This window comes from Daphnia pulicaria, chromosome 9 (assembly GCF_021234035.1).
Source record: "Daphnia pulicaria isolate SC F1-1A chromosome 9, SC_F0-13Bv2, whole genome shotgun sequence".
Lineage (NCBI taxonomy): Eukaryota > Metazoa > Arthropoda > Branchiopoda > Diplostraca > Daphniidae > Daphnia > Daphnia pulicaria.
The window spans coordinates 2815344-2835568 of NC_060921.1; the positions used below are offsets into that span (position 1 = coordinate 2815344).

The window sequence follows — 20225 nt, forward strand, 5'->3', positions numbered from 1 at the left end:
TTACTTTTTCTTCCCATACAATTCAGCATAAAAGCAAGTAATCAATAAGTGTGCTTCTTTTCAATTTGTTATTCGTAATAGGAACGCATGGAAGTAAAAGTCAGTGAACTGACGGAGAAAGTCACCCAATTGGAGACCCAACTTCATAAGGTAACTTCCTCACTCTTATCAAATCTTGTTCAAAGTGATTTCATAATTTATTTCCAAGGAAACATCAATCAAGACTAAAGTTCTCGGGAGTGAAAACGACATGAGAAGATCGTGCAGTGAGATCAAATCAGCATACCCTGAAATAGATTCAGGAATGTACTGGATCGATCCGGACGGCCAAGAAGTTGGCGACGACCCCATTGAAGTCCATTGTGACATGAGTTTAGGTGACAATTAATGCACAAAAACCCCTTAAATTGCCCCAAAATAGTATAAGAGATTGTTTATACTCTAGGCATTACAAGTATTTTACACGACAGCGAAGAATACGTGGAAGTGGATAACTGTTTCGATCCCGGATGCTACAGCTGGGACATTCACTATTCAGCCAGCGATAGGCAGATTACAAAGTTAATTGAGCTGTCAAACGAATGTCACCAGTACTTTAAAGTATGTATAACTCTATCACAATTTCAGAAGACCACCTACACATAAGCAGAGGAATTTGTTTCCTTTATTTTAAATGAATGTGTGAATATAGTACGATTGCATCGAAGCACCGTTCGATTTCGATGGCCAACAGGTTTCATGGTGGGACGACCGACATGAAGACCAGCAACACTTTTGGTCCGGAAAACACACAAGTGGTCACACATGTGACTGCGGCATCAACAGTAACTGTTTGGATTCCGCCGAAAAATGCAACTGTGACTCAAAATTATCATCCCCGCAATCCGATGAAGGTAATTGATTGCCTATAACGATAAGATTTATTTCCTAATTGAAATTTAATGTCGTACCTTTCTATTCGATAACTGTGTAGGAATCATCACCGACAAGAGCATCTTACCAATCAAACGTCTTCATTTCGGGCATACCTCAACCGGATCTGGCGGACACACTCTGGGGAGATTCCAGTGCTCGGGCGAGACGGCCAGTGAAATTGTTAACGAAATGGCAAGCTCATGTGCAGACTTGAGAGCACTGGGGCATTCCTCTAGCGGATTCTATTTAGTCCAAGGAGCCGAAATAGTCGAAACTGTTTACTGTGATTTCTCAAAATTACAGAGCGAAGAAGGTTCAATTGATAAATTGTTCTATTAAAAATTAGCTGGGGGATATGTTTTCATTACTTTATAATGAAATCGTTTTTAGGTTTTGAGACTTGGGTCGGATACGCCGATCTCAAACCGGAACCAACTCATTCCGGAATGCCAACGTCCTGTGCCGATTTGAGGGGAATAGGACACACATCCTTCTCCAGCGGATTTTATCCCATTATGGGGGAGAAGTTGGTGGAAATGGTTTACTGCGAATTCCCCATATCTCCACAAAAAGAAGGTCTACTACAACTCTTTCAATCAAATCCTGTTAACTCAATAAAAATAAATAAATAAAAAATTATTCTTTTTAAATTCTTTTTCAGTGCTTGAGGAATGGATGGGGTACGCGGATCTCAAGCCGGAACCCACATTCGCTGGATTGCCAAGGTCCTGTGATGATTTGTTGGGAATAGGACACACGACCTTCTCAAGTGGATTTTATCCCATTTTGGGGGAGACGTTTGTCGAAATGGTTTACTGCAACTTTGACACATCACCAAAAAGTACCATCGGTAAGATCAATTGGAATTTAATACGCCTCTACTAATTTACGTACATATGCACACGTATTCAATCTGTGTTCCTATAAAATCCATTTAGATTCCCAGATCGATTTGGGAGTCATTGACGTCAAATCAAACTCAACCTTTTTCTACGGTCAGAGAACTACCCCATACGTCCCAAAACCTGGCCTTACTCCGAATATACCATTCGACGCTCCCCCAAACAGCCCACTTAATTTTAATGTGCTCAACATCGGTAGTGGATGGGACGCATTATTCGACCACTTTCAGGCCCCAGTCAAAGGTCGATACTTTTTCTCCGTGTCCGGAATTGCAACTTGTCGAACCGCTACGTTGACATGCAAGTGCACCGCATCCCTGAGGAAAAAAACTACCGCAGGTGTCGACCCATCCACGGTTGGGAGTGCAATGGGCGAGGTCGACATGGAGAGGCGAGATAAAACCAGCACCGACTCGGAAACGTTTTCTATTCAAGCGACGCTCGATTTGAACAAGGGCGATAAAATCTGGTTGGAAGTTGACTTGCTGACTTCCTCGCCCGTAGCAAATTTGTACGACGACTTCAGACATTTCACTCATTTCACCGCAATATTGCTACAGGAAGACATAATCGATTCACTGGAATTGTATCTGTAGATACAGCATTATAGCGCCTCCGAGACCATTTATAAATTTTCTATTAAATTTAATTCACCTGCTTGACAAATGACTAAAGGGACGCTAACTATACGAAACTGTTGATCCACATAAGCGTGCATAAATTCACATAGTATAAGGGGGAAACCCGAATTTTACCAAAATGCCAATACAAATATTTAACTGATAAGTGCGTGTTGCTGACAAGACATTTATCTCAGTTGTTTTCGTTAATTTTTCATTGTACATTCGTGCTTTGTACACCAACACAAAAAATTCCTGATAAAGTCATCGGGGTCAGTACAAATAAAACCGTCACTTTCTGGGATTTGTTTCGTATTTAGTATTCACCGCTTTATTGTAATCCGCCATAATAAATCCTATTAACCCAGCTCCTTTCAAATACTTATCCGATATGCCACATCTAATTTGTATCCACACGACTTTGTGTACCTCCTGAGTATGAATTATATAATCGTACGAGTTGAACAATCAGTTAGTACTGCATATTGATTTATAACACATGCACGAATTGTCGGTTTCTTTTAAGCTCTGTGGCCAATTTATTGCGGCCTTATCGCTCTCATAAATAGAGGAAGCCTCGACATTCGACACGCAGTCGAGTCAACAGGAAATTTTGGATTCGGGCTTGTTCCCGATGAAAGTTTGAAATGGCTCGTTTGTTTGACGCAATTTGGATTCCTTTTTGTTTTCTAGTTATTTCGTCGGCTTACTGTCAAACTTCTTACTCGTTTGACGCCGATGGGAAAAACTTACTAGAACAAATCCAACACTTAAGAGGAAACTATGTAAGTAGCTATATTTGGCAACCAATTCAGTCCTACTAAAACGAAAATCCTACCTTCATTTGGGTAAACATTTGATTTTCTTTCTTCTATTTTCTTTTGAATAAAGGATCGCATGGAAGCAAAAGTCGGTGACCTGACGGCGAAAGTAACCCAATTGGAAAAACAACTTCTTAAAGTGAGTTATTCTTTCTTATAAAATTAAGCTAAAATGATTCAAACGAGGAGGTGACGGTGTGGCGGCAGGGTCCTCATGGTAATAATTTTTGGCTTAAATACTTGCACTCCTTGATTGAAGCGATTGAAGTGTTTAAAGTCAAAACCTTTTTTATTTGATTGTTTAACTACAGACAAACTTGTGTGGTACAATACCGGTCCTGATCTGTAGACGTTCTACAAATGAGTTATATCTAAATTTAAAATTTAAGTTTCCCACTTCCATTGGTTATTTAATGAAGTCCTTGTCCCCAACTAAGTAAAAAAAAAAAAAAACACCGAAAGAGAAAACAGTCCCATGTAAAACCGCCTAGCTCAGGATTCGTCAGGAATAGCAGTATGTCACGATTTATATTGAACGCAACCAAATAGTCAAAGAGGAAGAATAGATAGATTTTTCCAACATTTTTCCTACCTTTAAGCCTGGGACACACGGCCAGCGGCATCCACAAGTGTTCCGTCCGCTAGAAATGAATCCTACAGGCGGGATGGGAAAAAGGACGCCCTCGTGAACACACCCACACTCACATGGGTGGCAGTTTCTTAAAACAAGAGGGATGAGGTCTATCTAAATAAAAAATAAACAATTGTTAAAAGAAAAATATTGACAGAAACAAAAAGCAAGGAAAAATTGAAAATGAGTTGTTGTTGTTGGTTGTTGGTACTTGGAAGTATTAGTTTACATGTGATAGATACTATAATGCAAGTCATGCATCATTCAAATATCTAGACTTGTCACATATTGATGTGACAGGTCTAGATCTATAAAGTAACGAAAATCATAACCCAACAAGTGATATGACACTGAGATTCTTGGTGATGACAAGTCAACACCAACACAAGCAAAACTTCAATATCTTGTGGTTATGATGGCTGGCTCAGGCCTTAAATCTGCAAAATGGAAAAGGTTACATAGTGCAAACAATAAACTGCCATATGTATCGGCAAGGGGCTTACATTATATTAAATGCTAGTCAGGTAACTAATTAATGTAGAACAGGTTTATCTTCTATTAAAGTTCCCATAATCATAGTATTAGTATTCTTAGTTTTATTTACCTGTTAAACAGTATGGACACATGGAGTGTGTCTGAAGCAATTCTATGAAGAGCCACGCAAAACGTACCAGAGTCCAGAGTAGAAACGACAAACACATTTATGTAATTTTACATGTACAGCCATGTACATTTCGAAAAAAAATTATGTTTTATTGTTCTTTATAACATTGCCTTCTAGCTTATTTATAATCTTAAATAACTAAAACTTCACAACTTTTTCGAAAACTGGTAAACAAAACAAAGGCACGAATAAAGCAGACGACACTAATCTTCTAATTATTGGCGCGGTAGAAACAAAATCGACAATAAATCCAGAATAATCCTTGAATATTTCCAAGGAAACATCATCGAAGACAGAAGCTCGAGGGGCTCAAACCGACATGAGAAGATCGTGCAGTGAGATCAAATCTGCAAACCCTGGTCTGAATTCAGGAATGTACTGGATCGATCCGGACGGCCAAGACGTTGGCGACGACCCCATCGAAGTCCACTGTGACATGACTTCAGGTATTCATTGATGCAAATAACCCCTCTAATTGTTCAGCAAAAAATAAAAATATGAAATTGTTTAAACTCTAGGTATCACTAGCATTTTACACGACAGCGAAGAATACGTGGAAGTGGATAACTGTTTCGATCCCGGATGCTACAGCAGGGACATTCACTATTCAGCAAGTGACAGACAGATAATAAAATTAATCGAGTTGTCCAACGAATGTCACCAGTACTTTAAAGTATGTTACTCTATCCTACTTTCAAAAATTCTGCCAATCTTTTAAAATTTTAAAATGAATTCAGTATGACTGCATTCAAGCACCGTTCGAGTTTAACGGCCAACAGGTATCGTGGTGGGACGACCGACATGGAAACCCGCAACACTTTTGGTCCGGAAAACAAACAAGTGGTCACACCTGCGATTGTGGCATCAACGGAAACTGCATTGGTGGGTCAACCAAAAAATGCCATTGCGACTCAAGATTATCGTACTCGGAGTCCGATCACGGTAACTTAATTCCTAAATGTAGAAAAGAATTATTTCTGCTCTGGTCTGTCGATCTTACTTGCCCATTATGTACTCAATTAAACTATGTAGGAATCATCACGGATAAGAGCGTTTTACCAATCAAACGTCTACATTTCGGGCATACTTCGACTGGCTCCGGCGGACACACTCTGGGGAGATTCCAGTGTTCGGGACAGATGGCCAATCAAATCGTTAATAAAATACCAACCTCATGCGCAGACCTGAGAGCATTGGGACATGCCTCAAGCGGATTTTATTTCATCCAAGGAACCCAAAAAATCGAAACAGTGTACTGTGAATTCACGAAATTATTGACAGAAGCAGGTCTAAAAAATATTAAAAGAAATAATGAGAAATTCATCTAATATTATATCATTATTATAACATCCTTTTAGGTTTTGAGACTTGGGTCGGATACGCGGATCTCAAGCCGGAACCAACTCATTCCGGAATGCCAACGTCCTGTGCCGATTTGAGGGGAATAGGACACACTTCGTTCTCCAGCGGAATGTATTCCATCATGGGAAGGAAGTTTGTGGAAGTGGTTTTTTGCGATTTCACCAAATCCCAGGACGATAAAGGTCTATACTCCAATATTTTCGATGAAATATTAATTTTCATTAGAACCATCTCAAATCAATTAATTTGTTTTCTATTCGTTTCCAGGTTTCCAGACATGGATGGGCTACGCTGACCTCAAGCCGGAACCCAGGTACTCGGGAGTGCCAAAGTCCTGTGCTGATTTGAAGGACATAGGACACACGACCTTCTCGAGCGGAATGTATCCCATTTTCGGGGAGAAATTCGTCGAGATGGTTTACTGCGACTTTGACAAACCATCGATCATGATAGGTAATTGATAAGCTCGGTTTAAATCAATCTACTTTGATTACGTTAAAACATCACGTGTGTTTAGGTCTCCAGAGAAATATTGGAATTGTTGATGTTAAATCAAAGCCCACCTTTTTCTATGGACAGCGGAACACTCCTTTCACCACCTACGGCAGCATACCGTTCGACGTCCCTTCAAACAGTGTAAGCAATCAGAATGTGCTCAACATCGGCAACGCCTGGAAGACCAGTTCAGATCGCTTCGAGGCCCCAGTCAAAGGTCGTTACTTTTTCTCCGTGTCCGGTATTGCGACGTGCCGGACGGGAGCGCTGACGTGCAAATTCAGTATCTTCCTGGAGAGAAGCTCTGTTGTTGGTGGAATTGGACATGCAATGGGCGAGGTCGACATGGAGAGGCGAGATAAAACCAGCAAAGACTCGGAAACGTTTTCCATTCAAGCGACGCTCGATTTGAAAAAGGGCGAAACCGTCTGGCTTCATATCGATCCTAAATATTCTTCGCCTGTGGCGACATTGTACGACGACCCTAGGCATTACACTCACTTTATTGGCATATTGCTGCAAGAAGACATTGGTGATTCTTTCGGATTGTATCGGCATGCATAGACTAACGTTAAGGTTCGATCACCCTTTTTTTTATTTGATTATATTCTTTCCATAAAATTTTGAATGATTATCCAAATAACAAATACACACAAGCAAACCCCAAGTCTTATTTTGATAATGAAACAAATTCTTTCAGCGGATAAACTAAAACTCAACAAAGCCGTTAAAATATTTACGGAAACCTTTATTGCGCTTTATTGCATAAAATTACTATGCGTGTACACTTTTTTCTACCAAAACTATCCGACTCTACGTCATCTACCGTCCGCCAGAGCGCCCTGGTTTTCCAACATTTTCGACTTTTCTATCAGAGTTTCGTACTCTACTTGAGTTTGCGGTCGACAACAACGAGGAGCCAGTTATCGTCGGCGATTTCAACATTCATGTTGACGACTCTAACTGCAACAAGGCTCGATCCTTTAACCAGCTAGTCGAAGAGTTGGGCTGGAATCAGCTTGTCTTGGGTCGTACTCATAGTGCGGCTCATACACTCGATCTCATTCTCACTCGCAGTGGAAGCAAATTCGTCTCCGACGTCCAGGTAGCTGGCCTCGTCAGCGACCACCACCTCGTGATCTGTTCCGTCGGGCTTCGCCGTCCGGTGACGGAGAGAAAGTCATTTTCTTTCCGTACCTACAATTCCATCGACTTGGATTCTCTGCGAGCTGACCTGTCCCAACTACCATTAATTACTGCTCCGGCGTTCGTTCATAAAGACCAAGTAGCGACTCTGGATTCGCTTGTCTACCTGTTTCAGGAGATTCGTGGCGTCGTGGAGTCGCACGCCCCGCTGAAGACTAGTGTCGCGGTGCTTCGTGACCCTGCCCCGTGGATAAACTCCGACATTCTTGTGTTTCGGCACAAACTTCGAAGAGCTGAGAGAATCTGGCGTGGTGGTGGATACCTTCAAGGCCATTTTGAATCATACAAGTGCCTTCGCTCTGAGTATCGAAGACTTTTATTTAAGGTGAAGGCCGACTATCTCTGTTCTACTATTGCCGACTGCTCTGGCGACCAGAAGAAACTATACAAGATTGTTGACTCATGGCTTGGTCGTTCTAAAGAGCGATCACTCCCGACTCATCAGTCTTCAGCTAATTTGGCCAACGCCTTTTCTTCCTTTTACAGCGACAAGGTTAACGCAATTAAGGATGAACTTATTGGTTCTAGAGCTAGGATTGATCCAACCAGTGTCATTGGCTCGGTCCACTTTTTGGACACTCGAACAGACTCTGATCTGCTCACTGAGTTCTCCATCGTCAGTATCGAGGAAGTCCATCGTGTGATCGTTGCCTCCCCCACAAAATCCTGCGGATTGGATCCTATTCCCACTGGTATCCTTAAGAAGGTGGCCCCACTGCTCGTTCCAGCGATCACGTCCATAGTCAACCTATCTTTCCAGACCGGCGTTTTCCCTCAGAACTTCAAGCACGGTCTCATTACGCCTCTTCTTAAGAAGCCAGCACTCGATAAAGAAGTTTTCTCCAATTATCGACCAGTAACTAATCTCTCGTTCTTGTCTAAAGTTCTTGAGCGACTAGCAGCCCACCAGCTTGATGCTCATCTGGCCAGCCATGAGATCCTTTCACCGACTCAGTATGCCTATCGCCCTAATCACTCGACCGAGACCGCGCTACTGGCACTTCAGAATGACTTACTTCAAGCTGCTAGTCAGGGACATGGCTGTGTCGTTCTTCTTCTCGATCTGACCGCCGCTTTTGACACGATCGATCATGAAATTCTTCTGGATCGAATCTCTTCCCACTGTGGCATTGGTGGAAAGCCTCTTGCCTGGATCGCTTCATATCTAAGAAACCGGACTCAATCGGTGATCGTGGATGGTGTTGAATCGGACCCGGTTCAAGTAAAGTATGGAGTCCCCCAAGGATCTGTCCTTGGTCCTAAACTCTATACCATTTATGTGAACTGTTTACGGCTGGTGGCTGAGCGGTACGGCATCAGCATCGAGCAGTACTCCGACGATACAGCCATCTACCTCGAGTTCGGTTTCTCACGTGACTGTCTCGACCAATTCGACGCCCTTAGGATCTTGTCCGAGTGCGCCGGCGACTTAATCGACTGGTTCTCATTCAACTGGGTCAAGTTGAATCCCTCAAAAAGTGAGGTTCTTTACTTTGCCCCCTCCGAGCTGGCTGGAAAATTAGCTCCACTGCCATTTCGTGTTGGTGACAACCTTGTCACACCTACTACATCAGCGAAAGTTCTCGGTGTTCACCTAAGCTCTGATCTGACGATGGACCGTCAAATTTCGGCCATATCAAGAGCCGCAAATTTTAATTTATATCGGCTCGGCAAAATAAGAAGTCATCTGACAACGGAAGCCACGAAGATTCTTGTGCACTCGCTTGTCATATCACATCTTGACTACGCCAACTCCTTACTGGCTGGACTTTCAAAGGAGAAATTAAGACCTCTTCAATCGGTGCAGGACTCAGCCGCCCGCCTAATTCACCGAGGCGTTTTTTCCACCGAAGAGTCAAGATTTCGACTGCACTGGCTCCCTATCCACTACAGGATTCTCTTTAAGGTCCTACTTCTTGTCTTCGACTGTCTGCAAGGAACTGCACCAGTCTACCTACAAGAATGCGTTGCTCTCCACGTACCCGGCCGTGCAGGTTTACGCGCGGAGGCGAGGAGTCTTCGTGTGGTGGCCTCCACTAGAACTCGGGGGAAGAAGAACGCTCCACCAAAGCCAGCCTACCAAAAGCGGTCGTTTATCTCTTATGCACCGCACTACTGGAACGAACTTCCACCAGCTATCCGGTCAACTTCTAGTCGCCAAGATTTCAAGAAACTCCTTAAGACACACTTTTTTACCTCGTCATACCCCTTTTTAACTGCCCGTCACTAAAGCACAGCTCACTTTTAAACCGTCATTTGAACGTATTGTTATTATATGAGAAAGTGCGGTATATAAATGTTAATATACATACATACATACATACATTTAATTACCAAGCGCTGGATATTTATATTGATAGTCATAAATTTTATTACATGGCGACTATACACATGGCGACTTGGCGAGATAGAACACGTTTTTGTTTCTACCTTATGACAGGTAACAGCTCTTTTTGATCCTGGTATTTAACCCTTACGGCAGATTTGAAAATTCAACTTTTTTAAATCCTTTTAAGCGACCAGTTGACAGACCAGTTGGCGGATCCGGGGATGGAGGATTTCTAGAGGGTTGACGCTGTTGATAGGGCGTGGTAATCACAGCAGGACCTCTGTAGGATTGTCCTGCACTCTGTTGATAGTTTCTAATCCATTCGCCATACAGTAAATAATTATTTTGTACAATAACAGAAAGCAACACAAGAACATTATTTACATCATTTACCCTAAATAATTGTAAGGGGATGTTGGCGGACGAGGTTCCGGCATTCGGACGTAATTTCTTTGCTCCACGGAATGAGAATCGTGCATGTCAGGATCCATAAATCCCGAAAAGGAAGAGCCACAAGAAGAAGAATTATCGAAACTTGTCCTTGCCCTTAATGCCCTCCTTCTCCTGTGCAATGATTGGATATTGGATTAAAAACTTATGTTGATAAATGAACATTTAATGAAGAAGCAAACTGACTGGTAATCCAGAGAAATGAATCCAATAATCAGAATTAAGGCGATGCCACCTAAAACGCCGTAAAGGATGTAGAAGTAAATGTCGTAATTAATTTCGGCGGGTGGATCCGGCGCTTGGGTGGTGCCGGAACCGGATGAAGTCGATAGCGTGGTTATGCTACTATTGGGATTCTCAGTCGTCGTTGGGCTGACATCCCTTGTCACTGTTGGCGATCCTGTGGAGGCCATTGTTGATTCACTACTAAGACTTGTTGGATTAGTAATAGTCGACGACGTAGTGGTCAGCTGGACGCTAGTCGTTGGTTGTTTGGTAGTGGTAGTCAACAGGGATTTGCAGAGTTGATCATCGTACCAACTGGGATTGAGATCCTGAAATTCCGTTGCGTTGGAACAGTTTCCGGTGACGAATGGCAGCAGCTCTCGATAGTCGCGGATGAGCCAGGCCATTTGGCAATCGTCACATTTGACGGGGTCTGTAATATTCACGCATAGAAATTAAATTTATGATGTTATTACGCAATCAGATGTAAGAAGTTTTAACTGTTTCTAATGGAGACACTGCCAGGTGTTTTGGAAGTTTGCATTTCCGTCAGGATTTTCAGGAAAACGGTCGAACTGAATTTTGTCAACTGGTTACCGTCGAGTGAAACTTTCGCGTTGCCATAATAACCTTGATTTGGAATAGAATAACATTTTAAAAAGACTTACTTGAACTCTATGAACTTAATATTAAATACCTTTTTCGAAAGAGTCATCAGAGATGTCTGATAGAGAATTTTTCGTGAGGTCTAGTGATTTGACATTGGCGGAGAAGGAAAGAGAGCCGGAAGAGATGGAATTTATGTCACACAAGGAAACGTCCAACGAGTGTAAAGCAACTAAACTGGCCAACGTATTTGGAATGGCGGTGATAAACGGGTTGTTTTTTAAGGACACTATTTCTAAGCTGCTAGCCCCTTTTAACGTTGCTAGGATCGACTCAGCTTTTCCATCAGTCAATTCCACATTTTCCGTCATGATGAGGTTTTGCAAGCCACCGAGAGATGACCCAGGAAAATTGAGTGAACTGAATCCTTTGCAATCGGTGATGGATAGCCGTTTGAGACTGGGAAGTGATGGTAAAGTACCCAGGGATTGGATACCGGTAGCACCTTCCAACCGCAACAAGTTTACACTAGTAAAACTGTCCAAAAATGTCCACATCAAAGACGCAACGTTGCAATCGGTGACGGCAAACTCTTCCATGGTGTTAGCAGACGATCTGAACGCGTTGCGACGGTCGGATCGTCATTAAATTATCTCCGCAACTGGCAAGACGAATGATCCGTGCTGTATGGATGCCTAGCAGTCCAGCAGGTATTTTAGTTTCTCCCAATTCCGGTACGATATTAAAGCTATTTATTTTATCGAACCCAGTGTTTCCAGCGAATGTCTTTTTGATATCTGCGAAAGGAATTCCAAGGCAAATGACATTCTGGTAACCTGTGACATCATCTGCGCTACAATAGCAATTGCCGCAATCAATAACAGCATCTGTTCGACCGATGCTACCCAATAACAAAAAAAAAGAAGTAAGTTAACAAAGTAAAGTTAACACTTTAATTAGAAGCAATAATTAGTAGTGGAATCACGTAAGAAATACTTACAAAGAATGGAACAGCAATAAAAGTGCTGGGAAGATGATCATTTCCTTTCCCATTCATTATGGACGAGGTTTTGGTTTTGACCATGCAGCACAAACGACCCAGACTCCAACTCGGGATAATCTTGAATGTGCAATTGTAAGTCACTTTGAATTTTTCAAGTCCGTTTGGTATCACTATCCACTTGTTACGGTTTTAGTTCAGTCCACTTCACACACAGAAAACTATTGTTCGTATCACCGCGAACTTAAGCCAAGGATTACTGACTGGTGTTAACGTTTCCAATGCCCTCGCTATAAAACTAGGTAATTCGATGTCGTTATCTCCACTTGTACGTTTTGTAATCGCCTTAAAGAAAGTCAGTCGTCGTCATACAGAAACTGGCAATAGTGAAATCGTCATCACTTAAGCTTGTCTATATCTCGATTCTCAGCGGGAATCTTTTATTTATTTAGTATTCCGGCCCTTAAACCGCGCGTGAGAACTGTCAAAACCAAACCTTAGGTGGATGCTGCTCCAAATGTCTAACACAAAAAAATTTGGTCGTCTTATCCGTTTTGATCCGTCTGTTTGTATTTCTCCAATTTTTATTTCCTTTATCTCGGAATTGGTCCTGTCGGAAAATGACGATGCCTTCTATTATTGCGCACAGTAGCCTAAACTTTATAGTTCTTGTTAATCATTCAACAAAACCAAATTTTTTTTTGCGCAGTATTAGTTTATTGGCCTTCTCAACCCGCCGCAATTTCGCAGGGGTGGAAGAGACCGACCCTTATCGCGCTGTCATATTGCTCGAGGAGGAATGACTCATAAAATACGATTCATTTTTCATCGTGTATTATTTTTTTCCGTCCAGAAGCGAAAATCGAATTTAGATACAAATTAAGTTATGCTTGTGAAAATGTCTTCTTCAAGCAGAATGCCCGTAAAATGTAGCAACTTCCCGTACAAATTATCACTGTAAAGCGTTCCGCCTGTCGGAAAAATTGACAATTTCACCTCGTCGCCCTTATTCAGCCATTTTTCAGTATGTTAGATAACGTAAAATCACAGTGGACAAATTCGACGTGTTTGTCTCCTTGGATGGGATACAGTCCGTTCAGGGTGTGGCCAATCCGCCAAAAATCGCCACAAGATCTTGGATAAACAGGAGAAAACGACTTGCCGGAATAAATCAATTTTCCCAGGGTGTGGCTCCCTCCGTTATGAATCGTTCGTCCGAAATTCAATTTCGTTACCGGCAGAAGATTTTTAAGCGTAATTTTTCCTATATTAAATAAGTAGAAAATTAAGATATTAAGTCTCTGCAAACATATTATGGCTAAAAGATGATACCGTTATCCGATAAAGGGACAGCCACATTAGCGTCGCAATTGCATTCGAGATCGGGACGGACGCAATAATCATCAATGCCACACTGACAGGTGTGAACGACGTCGTCAGAACCAGACAAAAAGATTTCGCCATCCACATCGTTCCACCAGCCATAGTCAATTTTTTCGCTACCATCATTGATACTTAAAGGCTCGCTTAAAGGTCCTCCGAGACAATTCACCTGCAATCAATTATTTAGTTAACCATTAACATAGATTAAAATATTCAAAACAAACTTTAAGAGCTTGATGACACTGCTGAAATTTCGGCCAAAGCTTTCGCCGCGCTTGTTTGGCAGTTGTGTTTTGGTAAACGATTGATCTCGAATAACAACCGGGATCGGTGCATTTCGGTATGTCAATTGTCTCTTCACTATCGTGCCCTAGGGAAGTTGTTTCTGAATAATAGACTCACCTCAATTTAAATTTGTCACTTCTAAAATGTCATGCATTTTGTCTCAAAATTCACCTGTTTTCATGTCATCCGGACTCTTTGAATTCTGGCAAGCCGCTGTCCCGAGCTACCAGGCACGTCCTCGGGGATAATATAGCCGAATAAGGTGAGACGCCAATTACTTTATTGGTTTTATCCTCCGCCATTCGCGATTTGAAATTGTTGGAACTGTCGACCAGCAAAACGGACTCGAGTCGCTGGACTAACCCCTTTAAGAAAGCGATTTGATCGTTGGCGGAATTGAGTTGAAGTTCTTATTTGGTCCAGAACTTTGGCTTCCAGCTGATCCAATCTGGCCCTGACTGTGCCCTGAAAAGATTCCTAAATTTTATCGTAGCAGAGTAAATTGTTTTGGCAATACAAATATTCTTACGTCATATTGTGGCTGAAAATCGTAGGGTGTGTCTTGGGCGCTGGAAATCACCAGCACCAAACAGCTGACAAAAACTCTGAACAACAATGTCAGCTGGACTTTTGCAACTATGCGACTTATACGCTAGCGCTTCTCCGTGTGCATTAATCAATTTGGGATAGCAAGGAAACGTTATTTCAACAGCACAGAATTCGTATTTCTGTAAATATCTCACTGTATCAACACCAATAGAAGCCTGGCTTAAAATTTGGTATCCATATACCACATCCATAAATGCCGCTATAAAATTTTATTCCTTGTGAAATGCAGGATGCTAATATAAAGGAATGTTAAGCTTCGGATAACAAAACAGCCTCGCAATTTAAAAAGGAATCCGATAAATGGTACTTTGTGTTATACACGAGGAAAATTTGGGCATGTAAAAGGTGACATCTGGCCTGTACACCAACAAACAAGCGTAGATCGAGACAACGCAAAATGCAAAGAAATTCAGATCAAGGATGTAATTACGTACGTGCAGTTCTGAAAACAAAATTAGGACCATAGATAAGATTTATTTGATTTCTTTCTTGGGGCGTTCTCATATACAGTGCACCTGGTCAACCTAAGTTGGAAACCTTTATTGCACAAATTACACGTATTAATCTCGATATGGCTTAATTTTTTGTCAACTTTTTTTTTTCAAAATTCATTTATTGGCATACTTTTTATTAACGCTTTATTAGCTTTGAATATTTATTGATAGCATGAATTTTATTGCGTGGTGATTATTACACATACGTAGCTTGATCTTCCTTAAAGCAGATACTTAAAATTTAATTCTTCTTGATCCTTGTCAATTTTCCTTATTGTAGGATTTTAAAATTCAACTCTTCTTAAACCTCGTCCGCGACTAGTTGGCGGAGCAGGAGGTGGTTGGTTGATAGGCGGTTGCTGCCGATAGGGCGTGGTGATCGAAACAGGATTTGCGTATGGTTGTCCACGACTCTGCTGGTAATTTCTGATCCATCCCCATCATACCAAAAATAAATGACTAATTAATGATTTGAAATGAAATGATTAACAACATGATCGGCATTCACCCTAAATCATTTTGGCGGGATGCTGGCGGGCGAGGATCCACATTTCTTTGCTCCAAGGAACGAGGATTGTAGTTTTCAGGATCCATCCGTCGAGACAAGGACGAGCCCCGAGAGATGGAATCATCGAGACTTGTCCTTGCCTTTAACGCCCTCCTCCTCCTGGGCGCCAATTAAATTGAATTCAAATCTCATGTTGTTATAGGGACATTTAATGAAGAAGAAAACTGACTTGTAATCAAGAAATATGAATCCAATAATCAAAATCAAGGCGATCCCGCCCAAAACGCCGTAAAGGATGTAGAAGTAAATGTCGTAATTAATTTCGGCGGGTGATTCCGGCGCTTGGGTGGTGCTAGAACCGGAACTGGAAGAAGTCCTTGTCGTGCTGGTTGTGCTACTGTTGGGATTCTTAGCCGTCGTCGTTGTTGAGCTAAAATCACTTGTCTCTGGTTGCGATCCTGTGGAGGGCATCGTTGTCCCACTACTTGTCAATGTTGAATCTGTAGCGGACGACGTAGTGGTCACTTGAACGGCCGTCGTGCTGCCGGTGCTGGTGGGAATTTCGCTTTTATCAGGTACGCTGGCACTTGCAGTAGACATTGTTGGTGGTTCAGTTTGTGACGTCGGTTTTAACGTTGTTGTTGGATTAAACGTTGTGGTTGATTGTGGGGTAGTGGTGCTAGTGGAGATGGTGCTACTAGTGCTGGTGGTAGTTGCAGTTAGCAGGGATTTGCAGAGTTGATCATCGTACCAACCGGGATTGAGATCCTGAAATTCCGTTGCGTTGGAACATTGTCCGGAGACGAATGGCAGCAGCTCTCGATAGTCGCGGATGAGCCAGGCAATTAGACAATCGTCGCATTTGACGGGGTCTGTAATATTCATACATTGAAATTAAAATTATGATGTTATTATTACGCAATCAGATGCAAAATTGTTTTAACTGTTTCTAATGGAGACACTGCCAGGTGTTTTGGAAGTTTGCATTTCCGTCAGGATTTTCAGGAAAACGGTCGAACTGAATTTTGTCAACTGGTTGCCGTCAAGTGAAACTTTCGCGTTACCATAATAACCTTAAGAGGATGGGACAACAGATTTCATATCTTTTTTTTAAACTCTTTTAAAAACAATTGAATTACCTTTTCCGAATGAATTATTGGGGATGTCCGATAGAGAATTGTTCGTGATGTCTAGCAATTTGACATCGGCGGAGAAGGAAAGAGAGCCGGAAGAGATGGAATTTATGTCACACAAAGAAACATCCAACGAGTGTAAAGCGACTAATTTGGCCAACGTATTCGGAATGGCGGTGATCGATGGATTGTTTTTCAAAGACACCATTTCTAATTTACTAGCCCCATTCAACATTGCAAGGATCGACTCTGCTTTTCCATCAGCCAGTTCCACATTTTCCGTCATGATGAGGTTTTCCAAGCCACCGAGAGATAACCCAGGGAAATTGAGTGAACTGAATCCTTTGCAATCGGTAATGGAGAGCCGTTTGAGACTGGGAAGTGAAGGTAAATTTCCCAGGGATTGGATATTGGTGACACCTTCCAGATGCAACAGGTTGACTTTAGTAAAACCTTCTAGGAATAACCAGGTCAAACTGCCAACGTTGCAGTCGTAGACGAAAAACTCTTCCATGGTGGCAGCAGACGATCTGAACGCGTTGGGACGGATTTTCATTAAATTATTTCCGCAACTGGCAAGATGAATGATCCGTGCTGTATGGATGCCCAGCAGTCCAGCAGGTATTTGAGTGTCTCCCAATTCCGGTACGATACTCAAACGATTAATATTAAATAATCTCGTGTTTCCAGCGAATGTGTTTTTGATCTCTGCGAAAGGAATTCCAAGGCAAATGACATTCTGGTAACCCGTGACGACATCTGCGCTACAAAAGCAATTTCCGCAATCAACAGCATCTGTTCGACCCATGCTGCCCAATAACGAAAGCAGCTGCCACAATTTGAAAAGTAAGTTAACACTTTAATTAGACTCAATAAGTAGTAGTGAAATCACGTTAAAGAATACTTACAAAGAATGGAACAGCGACAGTGCTGGGAAAGTGGACGTATCCTTTCAAATTCATTATGGACGATGTTTGGTGTTGAACATGCACAACTCGAGATAGTCTTGAATGTTCACTTTTTATTTACTTAAAGTTCGAGATTTCGCTGTCCACCTGTTAACGGTTGCAGTCCACTTGAACTACTGAAAACTATTTTCATGCAACTCAGCGACTTAAAAGTCAAGGAATTTTCAAGTTACGACGTTTCATAGGCCCTATATAAAACTAGGTAATTGGATATCGTAATCTATCCACTTACATTTTGTAATCGCCCGAAATAAAAAAAAAAGTAAAATGAAATCGTCGTCATACAAAAACCGGCTATAGCGGGATCGTCATAAATTTGCCGAAATTTGCTTCATTTCTTCGCTATCTCGCTATCTCGGTTCTCTGCGGATGCCTTTTATACAATTGATAGTGTTCCGGCACATAAACAGTAACAGTAAGATGAGAATTGAAAAAATAAATCTTGTGCCTATGCGTTATTGCCCCAAACATTTTAACCAAAACCAATTTTCATTGTTGCTCGCGAAAACAAATAACCCGTACGTCTAATTGTCAAAGAAAAACATTATTTCTTCCAAACGAAATTGTGTTAGCTTTTAAAAGTAGAGTGCAATAAGTATTCTCGCATGCTGAGAGTGATAACATTTGTCGGAATGGTCGAAATTTTAAGCCAATGTATTTTTTCATTCAATTGTGTATTTCTCTGTTTATCTGCGATCCCATTTCTGTACAAATTGAGTTATAAATGTATTAAGCTGTGAAAATGTCTTCTTCGAGCAGTATTCCTGTAAAGTGGGTATAGATTCCGTCCTTAACATCGCTGTAAAGTACTCCAGTTGTCGGGGAAATGGACAATTTCACCTGGTCGTCTTTACTCAGATGCCAAATAGATGGAAGGGTCAGAGTCGATTGGAAAGAACCATCAGCTAACGTCGACCCTTTTTTATTATCGTTGAGATAAAAGATGACACTGAAAGCACCCGATTCAGGGTCGTTGACTCCCGAGAAGTCAAACAAGTACGTGCCGGATTTCGGGGCGGTGAATATGCCCGTTAAAATGTTCATAGCGTCTCCTTCATTGAGCGTCTCTGTATCAAATAAAATCGGGGAACCAACTGTCGGTTCTGAAGCAGAAACGCTCGTCGAACTTTGCACGTAAAACTGTACAGGTTCCGATTTCACGTCCACGTATCCAATTCTTTTTTGCGCTAAATTTTGCCCTGGTTGTTATTGGGAATAAGGTTACACGTAAGAGAAGATAAAAGTATGCCATCATCATCAACATACCTAACGTGAAATCGCAATGGACTAATTCGACGTGTTTGTCTCCTTGGATGAGATACAGTCCGTTCAGGGTGTGGCCAATCCGCCACAAATCCGTACAAGATTTTGGATAAACAGGAGAAATCGACTTGCCGGAACATATCAATTTTCCCAGGGTGTGGCTCCCTCCGTTATGAATCGTTCGTCCAAAATTCAATTTGGTAACCGGCAGAACATTTTTAAGCGTAATTCTTCCTGTATTAAATCAGTAGAAAATTAAGATATTAAGTATATCTCTGGACATATTAAAGCTAAAAGATGATACCGTTATCTGATAATGGGACAGCCACATTAGCGTCGCAATTGCATTCGAGATCGGGACGGACGCAATAATCATCAATGCCACACTGACAGGTGTGAACGGTGGCGTCAGAACCAGACCAAAAGGTTTGAATTTCGCCATCCACATCGTTCCACCAGGCGTAGTCGATGCCTTCTACCGTAAAGGGTCCCCCAAGACAATTCACCTGCAATTTATTATTTAAATAAGAACCAAAAAATTTTGAAATTCTATTGCATCCAATTGCACTTGAATAGTTTGATGACACTCTGCTGAAATTTCGGCCAGAGCTTTCGCTTGTTTGGCAGTTGTGTTTTGGTAAAGGATCGATCTCGAATAACAACCAGGATCGGTGCATTTCGGTATGTCAATTGTTTCTTCACTATCGTGCCCCAGGGAAGTTGTTCCTGAATAATCAATTCACCTCAATTTAAATTTGTCACTTCTTAAATGTCATCCACTATCTCACCTGTTTTCATGTCGCAGTGAACGTAAATGGCTCCGTCGCCTATGCCGATTCCATCCGGATCGATCCAGTACATTCCGGACTCTTTGAATTCCGGCAATCCGCTGTCTCGGGCTTCCAGGCACGTCCTCGGGGAGAATATGGCCGAATAAGGTGAGACACCAATTACTTTACTGGTTTTATCCTCCGCTATTCGAGACTTGAAATTGTTGGTACTGTCGACCAGCAAAACGGACTCGAGTCGCTGGACCTGCTCCTTTAAGGAAATGATTTGATCGTTGGCGGAATTGAGTTGAAGTTCTTGGTCCAGAACTTTGGCTTCCAGCTGATCCAATCTGGCCATGACTGTGCTCTGAAAAGATTCCTAAATTTTATCGTAGCAATGGAAATCGACTTGGTAATAAAATTATTCTTACGTCATAATGCGGCTGAAAATCGTAGGGTGTGTCTTGAGCGCTGGAAATCACCAGCACCAAACAGCTGACGAAAATTCTGACCAACATTGTCTACTGGACGTTTGGAACTAAATGCCTTTTATGCTAGCGCTTTTCGTGTGTAGTAATCAATTTGA

At 41.8% G+C, this 20225-nt stretch overlaps 5 protein-coding genes across 5 annotated transcripts; 2 read left to right on the top strand and 3 right to left on the bottom strand.

The window, feature by feature from the left end:
- The first annotated feature begins 367 nt into the window (after nucleotides 1-367).
- Nucleotides 368-2503, top strand: LOC124313779. Its single transcript, XM_046778590.1, has 7 exons — nucleotides 368-377; nucleotides 446-600; nucleotides 692-893; nucleotides 974-1228; nucleotides 1306-1491; nucleotides 1577-1765; nucleotides 1854-2503. Exons 1-7 carry the CDS (start codon nucleotides 368-370, stop codon nucleotides 2411-2413), a joined length of 1557 nt encoding a protein of 518 aa, XP_046634546.1. The 3' UTR covers nucleotides 2414-2503.
- Nucleotides 2504-3047: 544 nt separating this feature from the next.
- LOC124312950 lies at nucleotides 3048-7117 on the top strand. Its single transcript, XM_046777558.1, has 9 exons — nucleotides 3048-3222; nucleotides 3329-3397; nucleotides 4831-4999; nucleotides 5072-5226; nucleotides 5291-5495; nucleotides 5586-5840; nucleotides 5912-6097; nucleotides 6183-6368; nucleotides 6433-7117. The coding sequence occupies exons 1-9, from the start codon at nucleotides 3085-3087 to the stop codon at nucleotides 6972-6974; spliced, it is 1905 nt and encodes a 634-aa protein (XP_046633514.1). The 5' UTR covers nucleotides 3048-3084; the 3' UTR covers nucleotides 6975-7117.
- A 2850-nt stretch (nucleotides 7118-9967) lies between these two features.
- Nucleotides 9968-12011, bottom strand: LOC124313056. Its single transcript, XM_046777749.1, has 5 exons — nucleotides 11318-12011; nucleotides 11122-11250; nucleotides 10582-11053; nucleotides 10339-10509; nucleotides 9968-10258 (listed from the first exon to the last, which is right to left on the bottom strand). Exons 1-5 carry the CDS (start codon nucleotides 11823-11825, stop codon nucleotides 10090-10092), a joined length of 1449 nt encoding a protein of 482 aa, XP_046633705.1. The 5' UTR covers nucleotides 11826-12011; the 3' UTR covers nucleotides 9968-10089.
- A 1032-nt stretch (nucleotides 12012-13043) lies between these two features.
- On the bottom strand, nucleotides 13044-20208 carry LOC124313039. Its single transcript, XM_046777709.1, has 7 exons — nucleotides 20071-20208; nucleotides 19658-20018; nucleotides 19438-19595; nucleotides 19174-19375; nucleotides 18873-19103; nucleotides 18332-18805; nucleotides 13044-13122 (listed from the first exon to the last, which is right to left on the bottom strand). Exons 1-6 carry the CDS (start codon nucleotides 20155-20157, stop codon nucleotides 18336-18338), a joined length of 1509 nt encoding a protein of 502 aa, XP_046633665.1. The 5' UTR covers nucleotides 20158-20208; the 3' UTR covers nucleotides 13044-13122; nucleotides 18332-18335.
- LOC124313781 lies at nucleotides 13545-17687 on the bottom strand. The gene is made up of 8 exons (XM_046778591.1): nucleotides 17547-17687; nucleotides 16645-17467; nucleotides 16450-16578; nucleotides 15735-16377; nucleotides 15506-15664; nucleotides 15305-15423; nucleotides 13834-13979; nucleotides 13545-13778 (listed from the first exon to the last, which is right to left on the bottom strand). Exons 1-8 carry the CDS (start codon nucleotides 17598-17600, stop codon nucleotides 13545-13547), a joined length of 2307 nt encoding a protein of 768 aa, XP_046634547.1. The 5' UTR covers nucleotides 17601-17687.
- Nucleotides 20209-20225: the final 17 nt, after the last annotated feature.